Source organism: Myodes glareolus, chromosome 14, assembly GCF_982192425.1.
Source record: "Myodes glareolus chromosome 14, mMyoGla1.1, whole genome shotgun sequence".
Lineage (NCBI taxonomy): Eukaryota > Metazoa > Chordata > Mammalia > Rodentia > Cricetidae > Myodes > Myodes glareolus.
In genome coordinates, this window is record NC_142039.1 from 50,413,624 (window position 1) to 50,434,158 (window position 20,535).

At 42.3% G+C, this 20,535-nt stretch overlaps 2 protein-coding genes across 2 annotated transcripts in view; one reads left to right on the top strand and one right to left on the bottom strand.

The window, feature by feature from the left end:
* The window catches only part of LOC125397756 (serpin B6), a 77,157-nt gene that overhangs the window by 37,685 nt on the left and 18,937 nt on the right, over positions 1 to 20,535 (bottom strand). The gene's annotated exons all lie outside the window — the stretch shown is intronic.
* Positions 3,994 to 18,054, top strand: Nqo2 (N-ribosyldihydronicotinamide:quinone dehydrogenase 2). Its single transcript, XM_048430244.3, has 7 exons — positions 3,994 to 4,119; positions 6,126 to 6,213; positions 8,260 to 8,424; positions 12,189 to 12,319; positions 13,721 to 13,834; positions 14,731 to 14,832; positions 17,712 to 18,054. Exons 2-7 carry the CDS (start codon positions 6,207 to 6,209, stop codon positions 17,886 to 17,888), a joined length of 696 nt encoding a protein of 231 aa, XP_048286201.2. The 5' UTR covers positions 3,994 to 4,119; positions 6,126 to 6,206; the 3' UTR covers positions 17,889 to 18,054.

Here is a 20,535-nt window from a genome sequence, read left to right on the forward strand (position 1 = left end):
GAGGCCCAAATAACAGAACTCCAACATCATAAAAGCCCTGTTGTGGTTTAAATGTGCAAATTTTTCCATAGGCTCAAATGTTTATCACTTGGTGTTGGAGGACTGTGAAAACTTTAGGATGGGAACCTTGCTAAAAGAAGTGGGTTAGCAGGGGTTGGCCTTGAGGGTGTTTAGCCTAGCTTCATTTCCTGTCATCTCTGCCTCATAATTGTGGACACAATGTGACTAGTTACTTCACATCTCTTCTTTAACTGTGAGCCCCAAATCACTTATATTTCTTCTTGTCATGTATTTGATTGTAACAACAAGAAAAGTAACAAATACATTCCCAAATGGTTCATCAAAACTTGAACAGCTCAAAACAGCCTCCAAGCCAAGAGGAATATAAACTTGGAGGTGCATTAACTAGGAAGAAATTAACAAAGGCCAGACATCATCAAGAGTCCAAAACAGGAGTTGGAGGGCTAGCTTAGGGATTAAAAGCAATTGCACTTGTAGAAGACCTGGGTTTGGTTCCCAGCACCCACTTTAGGTGGCTCACAACTGGCTGTAACTTCAGTGCCAGCAGATCTAACTCCCTCTTTTTGGCCACTGCAGGTGCCTGCACAAACATGGTGCACATAAAGTCATACAGGCACACATGCACACATTAAAAAAAACTTCAATAATATAAATACTGCTTAACTAAATAAGGGCAGAAATTTAAAAAGTTGTTACCAGTAGCTATTCCTTAAAAGGATAAATAAAATTGCCAGAGGGCCCAACAATCCCATTACTAGGTATATACACAAAAGGACTAAATGCAGGAACTCAGGCAGGTAAGCATATATCAATAATCAACATAGAATTATCCAAAAATAATCAAGCATCTTGCGTATCAATATATAAATGGATAAACCCATATATTCATATTCATCTATAGAAAAGAATGAAATTCTGGTATTCACAAATCATGGATGAATTTTGGCAACTAGATTATCAAGGTTAATAAGCCAAGTGAAAATACCACGCTTATCTGAAAAAGAATATACAAGCCATTGGAAACAAAGTAGACTAGAAGTCACCAGGTGTGATGCTTGATTTTAATTATCAACTTGATATAATCACTTGGGTAGACAGTCTTAGTGAGGCACATTGGGTGCCACTTATAGAAGGAGCTTCCCGCCGCTCGGCTCCCAGCTAGTTTTATCCAAAATAATTACACAGAAACTGTATTCATTTAAACACTGTTTGGCCCATTATATCTAGCCTCTTCTTGGCTAACTCTCTTAATTAACCCATTTCTAATAATCTGTATATCACCACGTGACTGTGGCTTACCGGGAAGATTCTAACCTACGTCCATCTCGGGCCAGAGCTTCATGGCATCTGCCTCACTGCCTTCTACCCAGCATCCTGTTCTGTCTACTCCACCTACGCAATTTTCTGCCCTATTAAAAGGCCAGGGCAGTTTCTTTATTTGACCAATGAAAGTAACATATAGACAGAAGACCCATCTACATCAGATTGGTCTGTCTGTAGGAAACTGTCTTAATTGCCTTAATTAATGCAGATAAACCCAGCCTGAATGCAGGCAGCAATATTCTCCTTAGAAAGGTAGAAAAAACTTTCTATGCAATAAGTGTAAGCATGCATCTCTCTCTGTTCTTGACCATGATGTAATATGACTATCACAAAAAAGAAACTAGAACACCAAGAGGATTAAAGGAAGGAAGAATGGGGAGTTATTACTTAATGGTATATGACCAAAAATCTGAGATAACTCAACTTAGAGGTACAAAGAGGTCTACTTGGCTGGTGGTTTCAGAGGTTTGAGCTCAAGATTATCTATCTCTGTTGCTTTCTAGCCTGTGGAAAGGCTAATTATTTTAGCAGAGAGTGCATGGGGAGCAGCCTGATTCACCTCACAGAGGCAAGGAACCAAAGAGAGGAGAATGCCAGGGTACCCACATCCTGTGGCATATCCCCAATGATCCAACTTCTTCCCACAGGCACTTCCCACAGCTTCCAGCACTTTCCTAAAGTGTTATGGCCGGGAGAATAAGCTCTCAGTACATGGACCTCTAGGGACATTCAAGATACAAACTGTGGAATGGAAAAGGAGTTTCTGTTGGGAGTTCTGCAAAGGTTTTGGAAATTGGTAATAGTAAAAAGATTGCAAATGTAACAAAAGTCACTTAATTTGACACATAAAACACACGCGCACACACACATGATTGTTACTAGGAAGTGTCTGTTTCTCAAAGGAAAAGAAAAACTTTTAGCAGAAGAGAAAGAACTATTAAATAAAGCCCAAACAACAACTTCTGTCAGAGGCAACCTGACTACTGTGGTCACCTTTAAAAAGGGACCTTTAAAAGTCACTCTAATGTGGCTGCACAGTGTTCAGCTTTATTCGGAAATAAAATATGAGGAGGCGGCAGAGAAGCAGGTTCTGACAGGATTTCCTGCCTCCTTGCCTGCTATATCTAATTCTTTTTGTACATTTCTTCAACATTAAAGTGATACAAGCAATAAACTGGAAGCCCCTTGAAGCAATGCTTGTTATCAGTGCTATTTTATCTCATTTTGAGAACATGATCTGCACCTGGAACTCAGCATACAATGTCAATCTTATTTGTACCAGATCAGCAGAAAGCTGTTAATTCCATTTAAAATTGTGCTCCTAGTGAACTGCCCTACTGCTCAGCTCAGCTTACACCATGATAAACATTCAGCTTCCGGTCCCCAGTGGAGAGCAGCTCACCTAGCCTGTTCTCATGGATGCTGTATACTCCAGTCATGCATGCGTCCACAGGTTCTAAGGCACCCTACACCTGCAAGTCTATTACAGGTGAAGACTATGCCCAGGTCAGGGTTCATGGGCAGCCCTGGCTTTGCTGGGGAGTGAAGTAAAAATGCCATTACCCATCTCTAGAAACAAGAAAATTGGTAACAAAGAGATCAGCCACACTATCACTCCCTGAATCGGTAAGATGTCACTGTGAATAGGAAGCCAGAAGGCCAACACCAACACACACACACCTAACAAACAAAACCCCAAACCCAAAACAGGAGAAAACCTTTTTCTATGTTGTTATTTTTGTTTTTGTTTGTTTGTTTGCTTGCTTTTGGAGACAAGGTCTCCTTAGTACTGGCTGGTCTTGAACTTGTAATCCTCCTGTTTCGGGCTGCTAGTACACCTGGGATAACAGGTGAGCACCGTCATGTGCAGTGTCTGATCTGAAGAGGGCTACTGCAGGACATGAGGACTTAAAGAACTTGGGAAGGGGTCCTGGGGAAGTCAAAATGACAGATGGGCTGCCAGTAGCGCAGACCACAGCAGCCTGAAAACAGATAATTCACCTAAAGCGCCCAACAGCTCCCTTCTGCAGCTGTGCCAGCAAGACTTTCCTAAGGGAGGTCCTTGGCCCTGTAACACTTAGTTTAATAAGTTTATTTGGACCTATATATCCTTTTCACAGTCTCCCTCAGTGGTGACATCTGGCAAGTGTCTTATCATGGAGTTCGCCCCTCAACACAAAAGTTCTTTTTATAGTCACAGCCATTTCCCCTCCAAAATCTTCCAACCACCACTCTGATTCACCATTCCTGTTAAATTGCTCTTCTGAGAAACAGAATCAGGAAACACATTAATTTTCGGGGAATGAGTTGCCCCTAATCTGGGAAATTCCCTGCGGACTGGAGCTGGGTATATTCACAACTCATTCCTTTTTTGATTGCCTAGTAGCACACTGTGGGAGTTTTGTTCTGTTTTACCCGTATATATTCAAAGGCTGTGTGCGTGATAAAGTATGAAGCAGGAGGGCGCTTCTACCCTTCTTCCAGTACAGTCTTCCTGACAGTCTTCAGCAAAGAGCTAAACTGGTCCTGCCCACAACCACTGGAACCTAGCACGGAGGGGAGGGAGGGAGAGAGGCTGGGGAGGTGAAGGGAGGGAAGACCGAAGCCCAGTGAGCCCGCCAGAGGACACTGTGAGGGCGGGGCGAGGGGTGGAGCCCAGTGGGGGAAGCGGGCCCTGAATCCCAGTGCGCAGCCGCAGATGCTGGCTTTAGGCATTCCTGCCCTGGAATCTGGTGGTGTCTGCAGTGTGCGCAGTGCTCCCCACTGAAGACCGAGGTGAGAGTGTCTGTTCACTGCTTTCCCGGGGCGCGCACGTCTTTCCAGCAAGCAACCTTGGGACCTTGGGGAATGCTGGACCGACGAGACCCCTTCTATTTTTTAGCTTGAGAATTAGACCTTGTGTCCCTGAGGTTCCTCGCACTTCGCACCTTTGAATAGCAGTAGACTTACCACATCAGGCCCAGGTCCTGCTTAAGACAAACGGTTGCATTCTGTCAGCCCACTTCTGGATAGAGAGCAGCTGTGGGTCTCTGCATATTTACTACCAAAGGATAAAAGTCAAAGTTGAGCCCAGAGCTAAGTTTGTATATGGTGCCTTCTCTTTCCTGGTGCCTTCAAGCAGCTGCTGTTCACACTGCCTTTAAGGACTCTGGCTCAAAAGAAATAATCAGTTTCTGTAACTATTAATGTGAAATTATCAGTTTCGGTAACCTCTAATCTCTGGAAATCTCAGTCAGAGAAATACAGAAAACTGAATTTGTGTGAATCATAGAAACTTCTAGTAGCATGACGTATAGCTAGGGATGGGGGGGTATTTTGGGAGGCCATAACCTAAGTGAGCACAGAAGACAGGCACGCAATGATATCACTACAGGATGACATGTTAGCTCCTAGAATGGCCACCATAGAGCCTGTCTGTGTAAAAGAAAGAGGCATAGTAAATGATACTGTGAAAATATCAAAATAGCTGCTGGGTGTTAAGACAAAATTACATTTATCTCTAAGTATCAGAGCTCATTTCATGTGGCTTGTTGGTTAACAACCACAGCATCCCACCAAAAACAAAACAACAGCAGAAACAAAACTAAACACCTGGGAAATGTGCAGTTCCCACCTAAGGAGAGCTCTTAAAGCACCTCTGAACCTGAGGGTGGAGAGCCTGTGTCAGGAGACAGCTGTGTTCCTTCCCGTTTCTTCTGTTAGGAGAGTAGGAGAGTTGAGTAAGAGGAAATTCAACTCGGATGCTCACTCCCGCCCTCCATTTCCTGTAAATGTGTAAACTGGGCTGAGCAGGACAGCTAGGCTGGTGAAGCCAGGAGAGGCCTAAGAGAGTCTAGTGTGCCTAAGGCGCTGCAGTGAAAGCCCCAACTAAAGAGGCTCTGGTCCCAAACTTGGGAAATCTCAGGATGTACTTTGTTCATCTGCAGTAGCTCTGGAAACCGCTGCCTGAGGTCTGCTGATACTCCTAGGATAAAATCTTGACTCTGCCCTATTTACTTGGTCATTCCCCATCGATCTCCCTGACTGCATTCCCGACCACTCATTTCAGATCGCAGCCCAACTAAATAACCTTTCTTCCTGTTTCTGGAACTTTCCAAATCAGTTCCCACCAGGTCCTTACTTGATTGCCTGCCCTGCCTTCCCTTCCCTTCCCCTGCCCTTCCCCTGCCCTTCCCTGCCCTTCCCTGCCCTTCCCTGCCCTTCCCTGCCCCTGCCCCTGCCCCTGCCCCTGCCCCTGCCCCTGCCCCTGCCCCTGGCCCTGCCCTGCCCTGCCCTGCCCTGCCCTGCCCTGCCCTGCCCTGCCTGCCTTGTCTTGCCCTGCCCTGCCCTGCCCTGCCCTGCCCTGCCCTGCCCTGCCCTGCCTTGCCCTGACTGCCTGTCTGCCTACCTGCCCGGCCTACCTGGACTTCTCTCTTGCTCCAGGTTTTTTCATGCTAAGAAGGAAATCTTGGTATGCAGGAAGGCTAGCTGAGGAAACACCATTCAAATTTTTATCTGTGGTTCCTTTCCCAGGAGTTCTTCTATAGCTGCCTACATGGAAAGTTCAAGTCCTTCCAGAAAACACAAAAAAGACAAAAGAAAAAGAAAAGAAAAAGAAAAAAAAAGCACTGGCTTGGCATTGTATGTGGTTTATACCAGGAAGCCCACTTCTCCAGAGGTTGACTCTCCCTCTGAGAAGCTGTTGTTTCGATGTGTTTGTGAAACAGTCACTGTGAGGCCTACAGTTGGTATCCTAACCTCAGTTCTATCTTCCATTCCTCCCCTGGGATTTTCTCTTCCAGAGTCTTACAATCACCAAGAAGAGTGACAGTACCTGAAGCTCCAGTCTGCTGTATCAAATCAAAGAACCCATCTCTTCCAACATGGCAGGTAATGACCTGTTATGGGGTGTTAGATTTTTAGCCAGAAATTGTATTATTTGTCATTAAAAATTCTAAGCAACATAGATGCATATATAAACCCTTCTGGTTTATGACATGGATCATTGTGTGTAATTATTTTCTTTCGTATTTTTTACTTTGCCCATTTCAGCCTCCTCCTGAAAAAGTGGGGCATATGCCTATCCTGCCTTTGTCAAAAACCATGCTTGGGACAAAAAGTTCCCAAAAAAGGGGGAACTGAGGAAATGGGATTTTTAGACCAAGCTTTGATTCCATCTTTACCTTTCCCCTCCTTTTGCAGTACTGGGGACCAGACCCAGCAGCACATGCCCCAGAAGCACATGTTCTACCACTGAGTCACACCTCCAGTGGTTCTGTGTCTGCTTATTACATATATGCACATAGCAGGGACACATATAATTTTACAACTCACTTTTTTTACTCAGTAATATGTAACATTGTAACTGTTTCACTTTAAACATGTAGAGTTACCTCATTTTACATGTTATAGTGCAGATTTTGGTTTTCCCTTTGCTTTTACAATATTTATTTATTTATGCATGCCAGAAAAGCACTCTGCTAAGCTTTATTTTGTCATTTTGTCCCTCGTACCTATCTTTGGATTTTTCACTCCTGGTACTACTGATATTTGAGACCAGATCTGTTGTGAGGGTGCCATCTTATAGCATTTTTAGCACTGTCTCTGGGCTGTACCCCTTAGATGCTAGAAGCACTCCATCTGCCAGTGATGACAATTAGAAATCTCATCTTTGACAGCTGTGCCTGTGACTGGTAACCTTACCCCTAATTGAGAAACACTGATGTAGGTATTTTCATTTAACACTTGGCCCTAATTGAGAAACACTGATGTAGGTATTTTCATTTATATTCATTCTCTTGGCAAGCCCTCCAAGTACAGTTCCTTTATAACACTGGAGCATTGGAAAGTGAAATAAAACTTAATAGTTAATCCAACCCATGGAATTCAACCTTTACACTCAGATGAATGCCCTGAAACTGTTTGCTTCAAGCTAACATGTGTTTTCTGTCCAGGGCCCTAGACCAGAAAGTCCAAATCAAGAGTTTTAACGTCTTAGTGGCAGAGAGATTGTCAGTAAAGTGCCCGCCAAACACACACGAGACCCGAGTTCAGATTTCTAGCACCCACACAAAAGCCAGGCAGAGGATCACTCATCTGTAACCCCAGCACACAGAAAGAGGCGTCCCTGGAGCTCTGTCCTGCCAGTCTAGCCAAATAGTTCAAAGAGGGACTGTCTCGAAAGGTAAGGTAGAAAGCCACTGAAAAGGACACCTGACACAGACCTCTGGCCTCTATACACATGTGCACATAGGTGTACTCACATTCCAAGAGTTTTACTGTATGTGTGTGTATGTACATATGCAGGTGCATGTGTATGTGTGGGCCCATGAGAAGGCCAAAGGTTGATACTGGATATCTTCCTCACTCACTCTCCATCTGATTTTTTAAAGTTATTTTATTATGTATATGAGTGTCTATGTATGTCTATGTGTCTATGTACTGCGTGCATGTCTGGTACCCACAGATGTCAGAAGAGGGCATTGGATTCCTGCAACTACAGTACAAGTGATTGTGAGTGGAACCCAGGACCTCTGGAAGTGCAGCCACTATTCCATCTTTCCAGTCCCCCCGACCTTATATTTTAAGTACAGGGTCTGTAAGGAATCTGCAGCACACTGACTGACCTAGACTGGTTAGCCACCGAGCTCCCAGTATACATGGACATAAGCTGACACTTTGGGATTTTTGGCTGAGTACTAGAATCCAAATTCAGATCCTCAAGCTTATTCATGACAGAAACAATGCCTTCATGGCTGGCTCTTAGAATTTGTAATAGAACTAAAATGTTCATTATTTTATCAGCCATTAAAAAAAATTGCTGATTCTTTTGACTCAATGCAGTTATGTTCCTATACATCACTTTTGCCCTAGCCATCACCAAGTTTTAACAGAAAGATGTGCTCTTCAAAGAAAACATTTCTTCCCTTGATACAGGTAAGAAAGTGCTCATCATCTATGCACACCAAGAACCCATGTCCCTCAATGGGTCCCTGAAGAATGTGGCTGTTGAAGAACTGAGCAAGCAAGGATGCACAGTCACTGTGTCTGACTTATATGCCATGAACTTTGAGCCGAGGGCCACAAGAAATGATATCACTGGTGAGTACATGGGGTAAATCATCTGTCTTAAAATTTTCTGTGTTTTGGCCAGGTGGTGGTGGTGCATGCCTTTAATCCCAGCACTCAGGAGGCAGAGGCAGGAGGATCTCTGTGAGTTTGAGGCCAGCCTGGTCTACTGGAGCTAGTTCCAGGACAGGCTCCAAAGCTACAGAGAAACCCTGTCTTGAACAAAAAGAGTTAACAATATCTAACTGTTGCCCCATGACCTCAAGTCTCAGGTCAAAGAGTCCTGATACCAGACTCTGTCATCCCTGTCCCCTAGCACCCAATTCTTCTGTTCCCAAGGTAGTGAGGTTTCTTTTTTGTTGTTTGTTTGTTTTTTGCCCCACGGGTTTCTTTTAAAAGAAAGATTAATCTATTTTTATTATGTGCGTGTCTATGTGAGCGTAGGTGCATATGGATGTGGTTGTCTGCAGAGGCCAGAAGTGAGCATTGGATACCCTGGAGCTAGAGTTACAGGCAGCTGTGAGCCTCTGGACATTGGTGATAGGACCTAGATATGGGTCAAATATACAAAACCAGTATGTGTTACCTCTCCAGCCCCATTTTCTGTATTTTCAGAGATATCTGTGCTATGTACGCAAGTATGAGGGTAGCATTAGTCTGCTTCCTTATCTCTCACAGAACACTTAACCAGCTTGCGGAGAGATTGTTCTGGGCTTGCAGTTCTAGGACAGTGGCTAGATCCATTTGGATCATTGCTGTAGTAGCTTGTAAGTGCCTGGGAAATTGAGCACATGAAACTATTTCTGGGGAAACAGCTTCTTATCATTTGAACATTTCCATAAGATCAGGCTGTAGGCAAGCCAGTAGGGCATTGTCTTAATTAGTGACTAGGGTGGGGGGCAGCATGTGTGAGTTGGTCCACTCCTGTGCTGCTGGTCCTGTGTATGTTCTATAAGAAAGCAAGCCGAGCAAGCTATAAGGAGGAAGCTAGTTATCAGTGCCCATCCATGGCCTCTGCATCGGCTCCTGACTCTAGGTTTCTGCCCTGTTTGAATTCCTGTCCTGATTTCCTCCAATGATGAACAGTGATATGGAAGTATAAGGCAAATAAACCCTTTCCTTCCAAAGTTGATTTGGTCCTGGTATTTCATCACAGCAGTAGTAAACCTAAGATAGAATTTGGTACCAGTAGTGGGACACTGCTGTGACAGACCTAACCATGTTGTTTTAGAGAGGATTGTGGAAGGACTTTGGAACTTTGGGTGAGAAAAGCCACTGAATGTTCAAAGCTTGGTGAGCTCTTCTGTTGAAGCCTGGAAGAAAAAGGTGTTGAAAGAAATGCAAACAATAGAGACCTGGGTTGGGAAGTTCCAGAGGGAAGTTTGAGAGTTACTTAGAATATTGGGGCCATTATGTATTTACCATTTTGAATTAAGATTCCATAGTTTTGGCCACCGGGGGTTGAAGAGTCAGCCATGATTAACAAGAGACCAGTACCATTGAAGTAAAACTTTTATTTTCAGGATATCTTAGTCACTGCTCTGTTGCTGTGAAGAGACACCAAAGAGAACCCTTACAAAAAAAAAAAGCATTTAATTCTGGCCTTGCCTACAGTTTCAGAGGGTTAGTCCATTATCACCATGTCAGGGAGCATGATGGGGTGCTAGAGAAGTAGCTCAGAGCTACATTCTGATCTGTGGGCAGGAAGTGAAATACTAGATCTGTTGTGAGCTTCTGAAACCTCAAAATTCACTCCCAGTGACACATTTTCTCCAACAAGGCCACATCTCTTAATCTTTCCCAGTCTACCAACTGATTACTAAGCACCCATATATATGAGCCTATGGTGACCCAATCTCTTTCAAATCACCACACTGGAACAATTTATGCTGCTCAGCTAGAGCTGAGAAATTAACAGTAATTAAGAAACTAACATCATTGAGGTGAAATCTTGAAAATGTTTCCTGAGAGTCAGCATAAAGAATAATATGTATCTATATCTATCTATATATAATTTAATATTCTGATCAAACTAGGTCAATATCACTTCCTATTTTTTGTAATTGTTTTTACTTTAGTTTTCCATAAAAATCTTTTAAGTCAGCATTCCAGATTTAAAAAAAAAAATCTGGTGATATTTTTGCTAAAGTTCCATTAAGTATATAGGTGAACTTAGGAATAATTCACCTTTTGTGATGTTGTCTCTTGGTCTCCAAGAATGATGTGACCTTTTATTTGCTCTGCATTCTCTCCCTCTCTCCCTTCCCTCCCCTTTTATTCCTGAGGTTTATTGAGATATTTTATCATATGGATTTTGATAGGTATATACTCAGCCAACCCTAACCTTTTCTTTATTTTACTCTCATTTTTTGTTGTTTGTTTGTTTGGAGATAGGAATTCACTGTGTAACAGCCTTGGCTGTACTGGAACTTTGTTCTGTAAACTAGATTGACCTTGAACTCAGAGATCCACCTGCTTCTGTCTCTCAAGTGCTGGGATCAAGGGTGTACACTACCACAGTCAGCTCTAACTTTCTATTCTGTGGGGCTCTTCACACATGTGAACAACTCTCTGCAAATAATAATTTCACCTCATTTTTCCAGTATTTACTACCCCTAATTTGAAGGTGCTCACTGTCTATGCACTTGGAGTTGTGTAGAGTACACCTCAGATACAGCCTGTAATATTCATCATGATCTTTCTCTTTTTTATTTATGTGCTTACCTATATGTACATCACATGCATACAGGTGCCCGAGGAGGCTGGAAGAGGGCATCAGAACTCCTGGAATTGGAGTTACAGGAGGTTATGACCTGGGCACTGGAAACCAAATCCTGATCCTCTTCAAGAGTACCAAGTGCACTCAACCACTGAGCCATCTCTCCACCACACCCTTTTTAAATACATAGTTCAAGCTGGGGATGTATCAAAATAATCAAATACTTAATAAGCATGTGCAAAGCTAGTACTATTTTCTCTTAATAAACAGCAGCACAGTGACTAAGAAAATAGAAAGTAGGATACGGAATCGTAATATTTTTAAGCTAATAAAATAATACATACCTCATGCCAAAAATACAGATGATAAGATTAAAAGTGTCAGCAAATACTATACCATTTAAATCCATCCACCAATTTTATTGTGTGCAGGACATGTCAGAACCAGTTCCCTTGGATACTGAAGGACACTGTAAGTGCAAAGAACCTAGGTGGATTTGGGCTGCACGTAATGTGGTGGCCACACCCCATCTGATAACTTCTCCAGTACATCCTTGCCTCTTCCCTATAGTAGTTACAGCCTAAGGGTAAAATAGAATGCAAAGAAATTCTCAGCTTTTTTCAGTTACGAAAATATTGAAGGACTGATCCACTTTCCATTGAGATTCTTGCATCTCAGAGGTCTTGAGTTTGCACCCTCTAGTCTTGATCCTATACAGTTGGGGTCACATCTGAGTCTTAGGCCACACTACCTGCAGGCCGCTTCTGCTACTTGGGCCTCATATGGCACTAAGTACCTAGCCTTTCACAAGTCTTGGCTTCCTCTCTACTAAATCAGGAATTACAGTGATCTCATGGTTGTTAGGAAGACAGGATAAGTGACCCATGCAGAGCACAGCTCCTGGTAGATGGGAAGTACTTCTCCCAGCCTTCTCTATCCTTAGCCTGGTCTCAAACCTGATCAGGTCACAGCAAATCCCCAAGGCTTTTAGGAGGCCAGACCATACAGAGCTTTTGGAAGGCTGGGACAAGCTGAGAACACTCACCTAGGACTGAGAAATTGACCTCTTCTTTCCTAGGTGCCCTCTCTAATCCTGAAATCTTCAGATATGGGATAGAAATCTATGAAGCCTACAAGAAGACAGCTCTGCCCAGTGACATACTTGAGGAGCAGAGAAAGGTGAAAGAAGCTGATCTAGTGATATTTCAGGTTTGTTTTTTCCTCGTATTAATGAGTAGATTCATCCTATGAACAAACACTTGAACATTACATTTGGAACTAGTGTTTTTTAACTATGTATGCAGTTATTTGAAATACCTTTCCTGTTACAAGTCTAATTAGAATACTTTCCTACTTTGGTAAAGAGATTCTTACAGTCAGTGTTACTCACAACACTAAGTCAGTATCAATCAAGAATGTACTCACTGACCCATTGGTCCCAGAAGCGTCAGAATCATGGCAGTCTTTCTGCTTTCATCCTCCCAAGCCCCTGTCCCAGACATGCCAGCTAGCAGGGAACCAGATTGCTCTGCACAACTGTTTATCAAGGCAGTTTAGGCCAACTCTTACATTAAATTCCTTACCATTAACAGCACAACCTTGTTTCCATCCTCTAATTAGTTACTACATACATACTAATGAGCACACACACACACACACCACAGATTGGTATATATATATCCACTACAGAAGGAACTAGCCCTATAGACTGACTTCCAGAAGCACTAACTCAATCTGGCCATTCCTACCAGCACTGGACAGGGTACAGTTAACATATATCCATAATCGAGGCAGTCAGGTAAGTGTGTGATTCTAAAGAATTGTTGCACTGATGGAAATCCAAGTCAAACTCAACAGGAAGAGGGGCTAAGTATATAAGGGCTCTGCTCACTTGAGTCCTCTGAGCAAGAATAGCCATGGCAGCACTTCTGGAGTGCTTTGCTTTCTCCAGATTTCCATCATGCAAGGACTTCACTGACCAAAAGTCTGTTTTTACTTGCCTATCTTAGTTAGGGTTACTATTGCTGTGATGAAACACCATGACCAAAAGCCAAGTTGGGGAGGAAAGGGTTTATTTGGCTTACACTTCCATATTCATAGTCCACCACAGAAGGAAGCCAAGATAGGAACTCAAACAGGATGAGAACCTGGAGGCAGATGATGATGCAGAGGCAATGGAGTATTGCTTCCTGGCTTGCTCAGTCTTTGTTACAGAACCCAGGATCACCAGCCCATGGTGGCATCACCTACAATGAACTGAGACCCCTACATCAATTACTAATCAAGAGAATGCCCCCACAGGCTTACCTGCAGCATGATTGATCATATAGAAGCATTTTCTTAATTAGGCTCCCTCCTCTCAGATGACTTTAGCTTGTGTCAAGTTGGCATAAAACTTCCTCACTGCCTACTCTGTGGCTAGCATAAGGAACTGTCATTAGGAGACAGTCACCAGAATAGCAACTGAACCATAGTCAGCTCTACCCTTTATCCCACTGTGCCCATGTTGTGCCCCACCTTTGCCTGCTGGATGTCCTGGGAGGAGAGGTCAGTGGGACTAAAGTATGAATCCTGAGACAGAGCAGTTTCTGCTTGTTGTTCCGTCCCCAGTTCCCACTATACTGGTTCAGTGTTCCAGCAATCCTAAAAGGCTGGATGGACAGGGTGCTGTGCCAAGGGTTTGCCTTCGACATTCCAGGCTTTTATGACTCCGGTTTTCTCAAGGTATGTTCTCTGGGGATAAGGATCAGTATGAATCCTTCCAGTGGGAGGAAGGTGAGGGCATTTACCAACTTATATTTCTAGTTTGCGTATTTGTATAAGCTAAGTAAATATTCATTAAGCACTTAATGTATGCACAGCACACTTCATGGATGATAAGTACACCCTTTTTTAAACTCACAGAGCTTTTTGATAGTGAGGGATTTGCATCTGCTCTAATCTGCACACAGGCAAAAGAAGTATGGGGCTGGATACTGCACAAGAGTGAAATAGGGAATGGCACGGACGGTACTGTTTTCAGCCCCAGCCTTGGCTGGTCTTATACTAGTTTACACTTTTGGGATCCACATGCCCACACTGATTCGGGGGATACTCACACACCTCCTGTATTTTAGGAGAGGGGGTGGGAAACCTGCTAGGTACCATGCATAGTATCTGCAAATGTCTTACTGAGAGAACTTCCTACTAAGCAAATGGCTTTAAATTCTAAAAACTTCAAAACTTAAGTGTTTATGAGGAAAATTACTCAAGTAACCAAGATACTGGCCTTCATTGCATGATCATCCTGTGTGAGCTTCACTCACCTTCCCATCAGCCCTGTGGTCAGTATCTCAGTTCTCATGGGGTCTCTGAAACCTAGTTTCCTCCAGAAGTCTTACGTGTTAGAAGTTTGATATTCACTTATCCCTTTGCTGCCTGCTCTGTCCCCATCCCTGTTAGGGCATTAGCTTTCACCCTTAGATGGGTCTTTGGGACATGGGGGAATTATATTTGTCTACCTGGAATGAACCTGACTTTAGGCTCCCTTCTGACCACCATAAACCTCTGTATAACATCACAGAGCACTGTTTTCTCTTCTGGCAGCTACATGATGCATTTACTTTCTTCCCTGCCTGCAGGGTAAATTAGCCCTCCTTTCCTTAACCACTGGAGGTACAGCTGAGATGTACACAAAAACCGGTGACAGTGGAGATTTCCGATACTTCCTATGGCCACTCCAGGTAAACAGGCCTTGTGGGCCTTCTCTGCTTTCCTGACACGCTGAACTCTCCCCCTCCCCACTGCACCTTACACACACACATACACCATGTAAGCTTGACACTCCATTTGACTCCCAACTAGATAGAGAAAATAATAACATTTTATTCTTATTTTATTTTTTTTAAATCAGTAGCAGTTTAAAGGCTGGCTAAGAAGACAGACAATTTTGATAATGCTTGACCCAAAGTAAAGCCAAACCTGGTCATCCTGTTGTATGCTTTATGAGGATTGTAATAGCCCTGAGGTAGCACCAGGTATGTCGGTATAAATGATGAGCAACACCAAGGCCTGGAGAGCCCTCCCCAGACTTACAATGCTCTATGAAGCTAGCAACACCATTAGCCTTGGTTAGAGGTACTGTAGACCCTGAAATATGAATGGCTTCACTTGGGCCTCTGACATCCTAGACAGAAGAGTGATTAAAGAACAGCCATCTTCTGAGGAGAAGGGCAATGGCAGAGTGAGTTCCAGCAGGCTAGGATATCCATATGCATGGAACTCACCAGTGAGGGAAAGAGATCAAGAGGCAGACATCAGCACAAAGACTCCTAGGAGACCTGGGAAGCTAAATGAATGTGCTCTTCCATATGGTGAGGAGAGATACCTGTCTAGGTGTGAGGAAGGCTTGTACCTAGTAGCTGGAGTGATTGCTTTGGCGCATGTAGACATTATGGACACAAGATGCAGGTATGAGTCTGTGGTAGAACAAGTGCTGAGTGTACACAAAGCCTTGAGTTTGAGCTCCAGCTCCCTATAAGCTAGTTGTGGTAGTGCATACCCATAATCACCATTTGGGAGGTGGAGGCAGGAGGATCAGAAGTTCAGGGTCATCCTCAGCTACACAAGTTTGAGGCTCACCTGAGATATAAGAGTCCTTGTCTCAAAATAATAAATAAAAATAAGGAATTGTCCCTTTTCTTTCTAGGTTCAGATTCTTACTCCCTGTTTCTATTGAGATGTTGGCATTTTTAACTGATTTGTCAGCTCTCTCTGTTAGTGAATTATCCTATTATATGTTTGCAAAACAGTAAGTTTCTTTTATAAGGATATAGTTAAGTTCACTCCTTGTCTTTGTTGTTTGCTCTCATATGAGTTACAGATGTGTATATGTATGTGAGAATGCACTTGCCCATGCATATGTGAATGCTACAGATCAATTTCAAGTATCTTCCTTGATCACTTCCCACCTTATTTTTTGAGATCGCATTTCTCACTGTTCCTGGTGCTTGCTGATTTGGCTAGCCTGGATGGTCAGTGAGCCCTGGGATCTGCCTGTCTTTGCCCCTCTCCCTACATATTCTGGGGTTTCAGATCCATTCTGCCACACCCAGCTTTTTTTATGATTGCTAGGGTTCAGAACTCAGGGCCTTATCCTTGCACAGCAAGGGTTTAACGATCTGTACTGTCTCCCTAGCCCACTGTTATCCTTTTAAATTCAGTCACCTAAAAGTTCCTTTTGTATTTGTGATGGCTACTGGTCTCTCCCCACCCCGCTTCCACCTAGTCCATTTGTTGAGTTCTTCTACTGATCATAATTGATGTTTTAAATTTTAATTTATTTTTTAAATTACACTATTTGTTGTAGCAGAGGAGAGCATGTCCATGCTACAGTATCCCCATGGAGATCAGAGGACAACTTTCAGGAGTTGGTTCTCTTCTTCTACCATGTGGGTCCTGAGGATCAAACTTAGGTCATCACAGACTTGGCAGCCTGTACCCTTAGCCACTGAAACATCTTACCAACTCCATATATTATTTTTATAAAAATTTATTTTATGTTTTATGGTGTTTTGCCTGCATGCATGTGTGTACATCACATGTGTGCAGTTCCCACTGAGAGCAGAAGGGAGTATTTGAACCTCTGGGACTGGAGTTACAGAGAGTTGTGAACTAACATGTGGGTCTGGTAACCAAACTCTGGTTACCAACAAGAGCAGCAAGTGCTCTCAACTGTTGGGCTATTTCTCCAGCCTCCAATAGTGGATTTGAAAGAGCTGATTTCCAATAAATGAAATCATGTTATCTGGGAGAAAGCAATGTAAAAACATGTATGTAGGTTTTTGTCCTCTAACTCCACCTCTAACTAATGCTTGGATAAGGGTGTAAGTTTTGAAGAGCATAATGCAGAACACAAAGTGTGACATTTCCAGGGAGAAGCTAGGCTCTTTTTGAAAGATGATTACGATTAGTGGATTAGTGCTGCTCCATTAAGGACAAATACAAGCTGTGAGCATCCTTCTCTGAAGGCTAGCCATTCTCATACATGTCATTGACTAAAAGCATGTACTTTATCCCAGTTTATAACAACATGTAGTAGACGTAAAGGTAAACAATATAAAATATTTTTAAAGTCCACTTAATCTACACCTCCAGAAAGAATTACTTGTAATTCATTTCCTAATGGCCTAGATAGATCCTTACATAAAAATGTTTACTACTTGTTTATTATTGTTGTACATAAATAGTATACAAGAAATACTGCTTAAAATTTGTTTCAATTAACAAGTAGGGTCAACAACTTTCTACAGCAGTACATCATAGCTAAAATAACCTCTCGGTACATAGCATTCAAAGTAGCAGAATTTGACAAATTCATCAAAACTGTAATGTTTAGTGATGGACTCACTAGTTAAGATCTGTCTTAAATTCCAGCTGCCAGATCTTCTGCTTATAAAACACTCTATCCTGCAGCTATCCAGAAATGAGTTGTTTTCAGTTACTTTGTAGCATCTGTTTCATGATTTTTGAAGGCTTCTTCACCTCATTTCCTCTGTTTAGTAATTTGACTGAGTGTATATAAGACTATGGTTATGATCAGTTCTTTCCTTTCTATCTTCAGCATGGTATACTGCACTTCTGTGGATTCAAAGTCCTTGCCCCACAGATCAGTTTTGGTATTGACTTTTCATCAGAAGAAGAAAGAAAAGTGATAGTGGAATCATGGGCCCAGCGGCTGAAGAGCATCTGGAAGGAAGAACCTATCCACTGCACACCACCTTGGTACTTCCAAGAGTAACATTCTGTGCTCTGAGTACAGCTAACAAGCAGCACAGTGAGAGACCTAAAGCATGAGCAAAGAGGGGTGGTGCTGTATCCAGAGTAGTTAACAGTGCCCACCAATGAGTGTCCTCAGTCACATGCAATTAGATCAGACATTTCAATAATCAGCTTGATGCATTATATTCATTCTGCCTGGTCATTAATTATTCACTCACTCTTCATTTCTTTAATATTTCCCTAAAATCTCTCATTATTCTCAACCTTCATATATAGTTTTCTAAACATGAAGATAGATTTGTTTGTTTCATTTTGTTTAACTTGACTGTTTCCCCCCGACACACACACATAAGAAAGATGAACCCATTTGTATCTAATGTTTTAGTGCTAAATTTTTAAATTTTTTTGCTAAATTTTTATTTACCTCTGTTTTTTTGCCTTGGGGTTATTTTTTAAAAAATATTTTATTTATTTATTACATATACAACATTCCTTCCATGTGTGCCTGCAAGCCAGAAGAGGGCACCAGATCTCATTATAAATGGCTGAGAGCCACCGTGTGGTTGCTGGGAATTGAACTCAGGACCTCTGGAAGAGCAGCCAGTGCTCTTAACCACTGAGCCATCTCTCCAGCCCTGCCTTGGGAGTTATTATGATGTTTTAATTGAGTAGCAGTTTAACTTTTTATTATTAAGTATATACAGTGAGGGTTTTTTTTATCATTTAGTACATCGAAGTATTCTACCACTGTTCACAGAGTGTTATATGAATAACAGTTAATAGTGACCCTGAAAAGTAGGCATAAATATATGAAGACATTTCCTACCCCTCACTGTCATCACTGCTGAAGACAAGGCTGTTGTTAGCACTCAGGGCCTTTCTTCCTTAGCATTCTCAACACCACTAACATCTCCTTCATCAGACTCTTCACTAAGTTTCCTGTTAGAATTGTCATCTTCAAATGACTTCTATCTGCAGCTTCTTTATATCCCTTTCCACCACTATCCTCTTCAGCAGCAGAGTCAGACCCTTATTTATTTAAAAAACATTTACTGTGTGCACTCACACACATGCCACAGTGTGTGTGTGTATATATGTTATAGTGATTTGAATGAGATGGCCCCATAGGCTCATGTTTGAATACTTGGTCTCCAGTGGGTGAAACTGTTTGAAAAAGATTAGAAGGCATGGTCTTGTTTGATGCAGTGTGTCACCAGGGCAGGCTTTGGGGTTTCAAAAAACTAGTGCCATCCAGGTCACCAGTCTTGGCTGGGCCATCATGCCATCTCCAGACCCCTTTTCATCTGTATTTTCATCTTTTTTTGTTGTCATCAGATATCTTTTCCAACTATATCTTTTGTTTGTTTGTTTGTTTTCTAAGTCTTTTTCATCAAATACTTACTCAGAACCTTGGCTTTCAAATTCAGGTCTTTCAGAGTCATTTTTTCTCATTTGTTTTCAGAACCACTTTTTTTCTAGTATTTTATTTAATTTTTTCACACAATATATATTGATCATATTCTTTCCTTTCCCTAACTCCTCCCCATCTCCCTTCCCACACAACTTCATATTCTCACTCACTCTCAGAAACAAAATGAGGGAAAATGAAAAACAAACAAAATCTAGTAAGACACAAATATCAAAATAAAAACATAACAAAAAGTCCAACAAAATAAAAACTGGAGTCTGTTTATGTTGGTCAACTACTCCTGGGTATGGGGTCTGCCCTGGACTGTAGTTGATAGACCCAGTATCACTCCACTGATTTATTCCCTTTCCCAGCAGGCATCAATTACAAATAGCTTCTTGGTTAGGGGTGTGACTTTGTCCACCTCCTCTTCTCAGGGTAGGGATTTTGTCTGTTTTGAACTTATGCATATCCAGTACTTAACTGTTCATTTATGTATATGAATGGTTTTCTTGTATCTATATCTGTGAACCACATTTGTGCCTGGTTCTACAGAGGCCAGAAGAGGGTACTGGATCCCTCTGACATTTGTGAATAGCCATGTGGATGCTGGCAACCATACCCAGATCCTCTGGAAGACAAGTACATACTCTTAACCACTGAGTCACCTCTCCAGCACCGCCTAATTTTTAGAAAATATTTTTGGAGGGAGGGAGTGCATGGAGCTGAGAGGACAACTTTCGTGAATCTGTCCTCTCCTTACATTATGTTCAGAGACTGAACTCTGGTTAGCAGGCACTTTCACCTACTGAGCCATCTCACCAGCCTTTATGTACTTTTTATCATCCCCACGTTGCTTTCCAGGGCAGTCTTCAGATTCTCCTTCTGTTGTAGTTCCCTTTCTGGCTATAATAAAATACTCTGAAAGAAAGCTTTATTTTAGCTTACAACCCCAGGATACAGGGCTAGTCTGATGGCTCAATATTTGCTATCCTTCTAGAGGATTCAGTTTGGTTTTCAGCACCCACACTAGGTAACTCACAACTACCTGTAACTCTAGGAGATGCGATACCCTCTTTTAGGCTTCCCCAGCACATACCCTCATGTGTGCAAACCTGCAAAAAAGATACACATATAATTTTAAAAATCTTTACAAAATAAACAAACAAAAACAACAGCTCCAGGACACGGCCAATTTTTGAAGCAAGTCAAAGCAGGAACTCGAAGAAGGCAGGCCTGCTACGTGTTCCACACATCC

What these genes read in the sequence shown, in the direction of transcription:
- Nqo2 (XM_048430244.3), top strand. An exon ending in CTGATCTAGTGATATTTCAG is followed by an intron (nt 12,320 to 13,720) that starts GTTTGTTTTTTC and finishes TTCCGTCCCCAG; the next exon opens with TTCCCACTATACTGGTTCAG. An exon ending in ATGACTCCGGTTTTCTCAAG is followed by an intron (nt 13,835 to 14,730) that starts GTATGTTCTCTG and finishes CCCTGCCTGCAG; the next exon opens with GGTAAATTAGCCCTCCTTTC.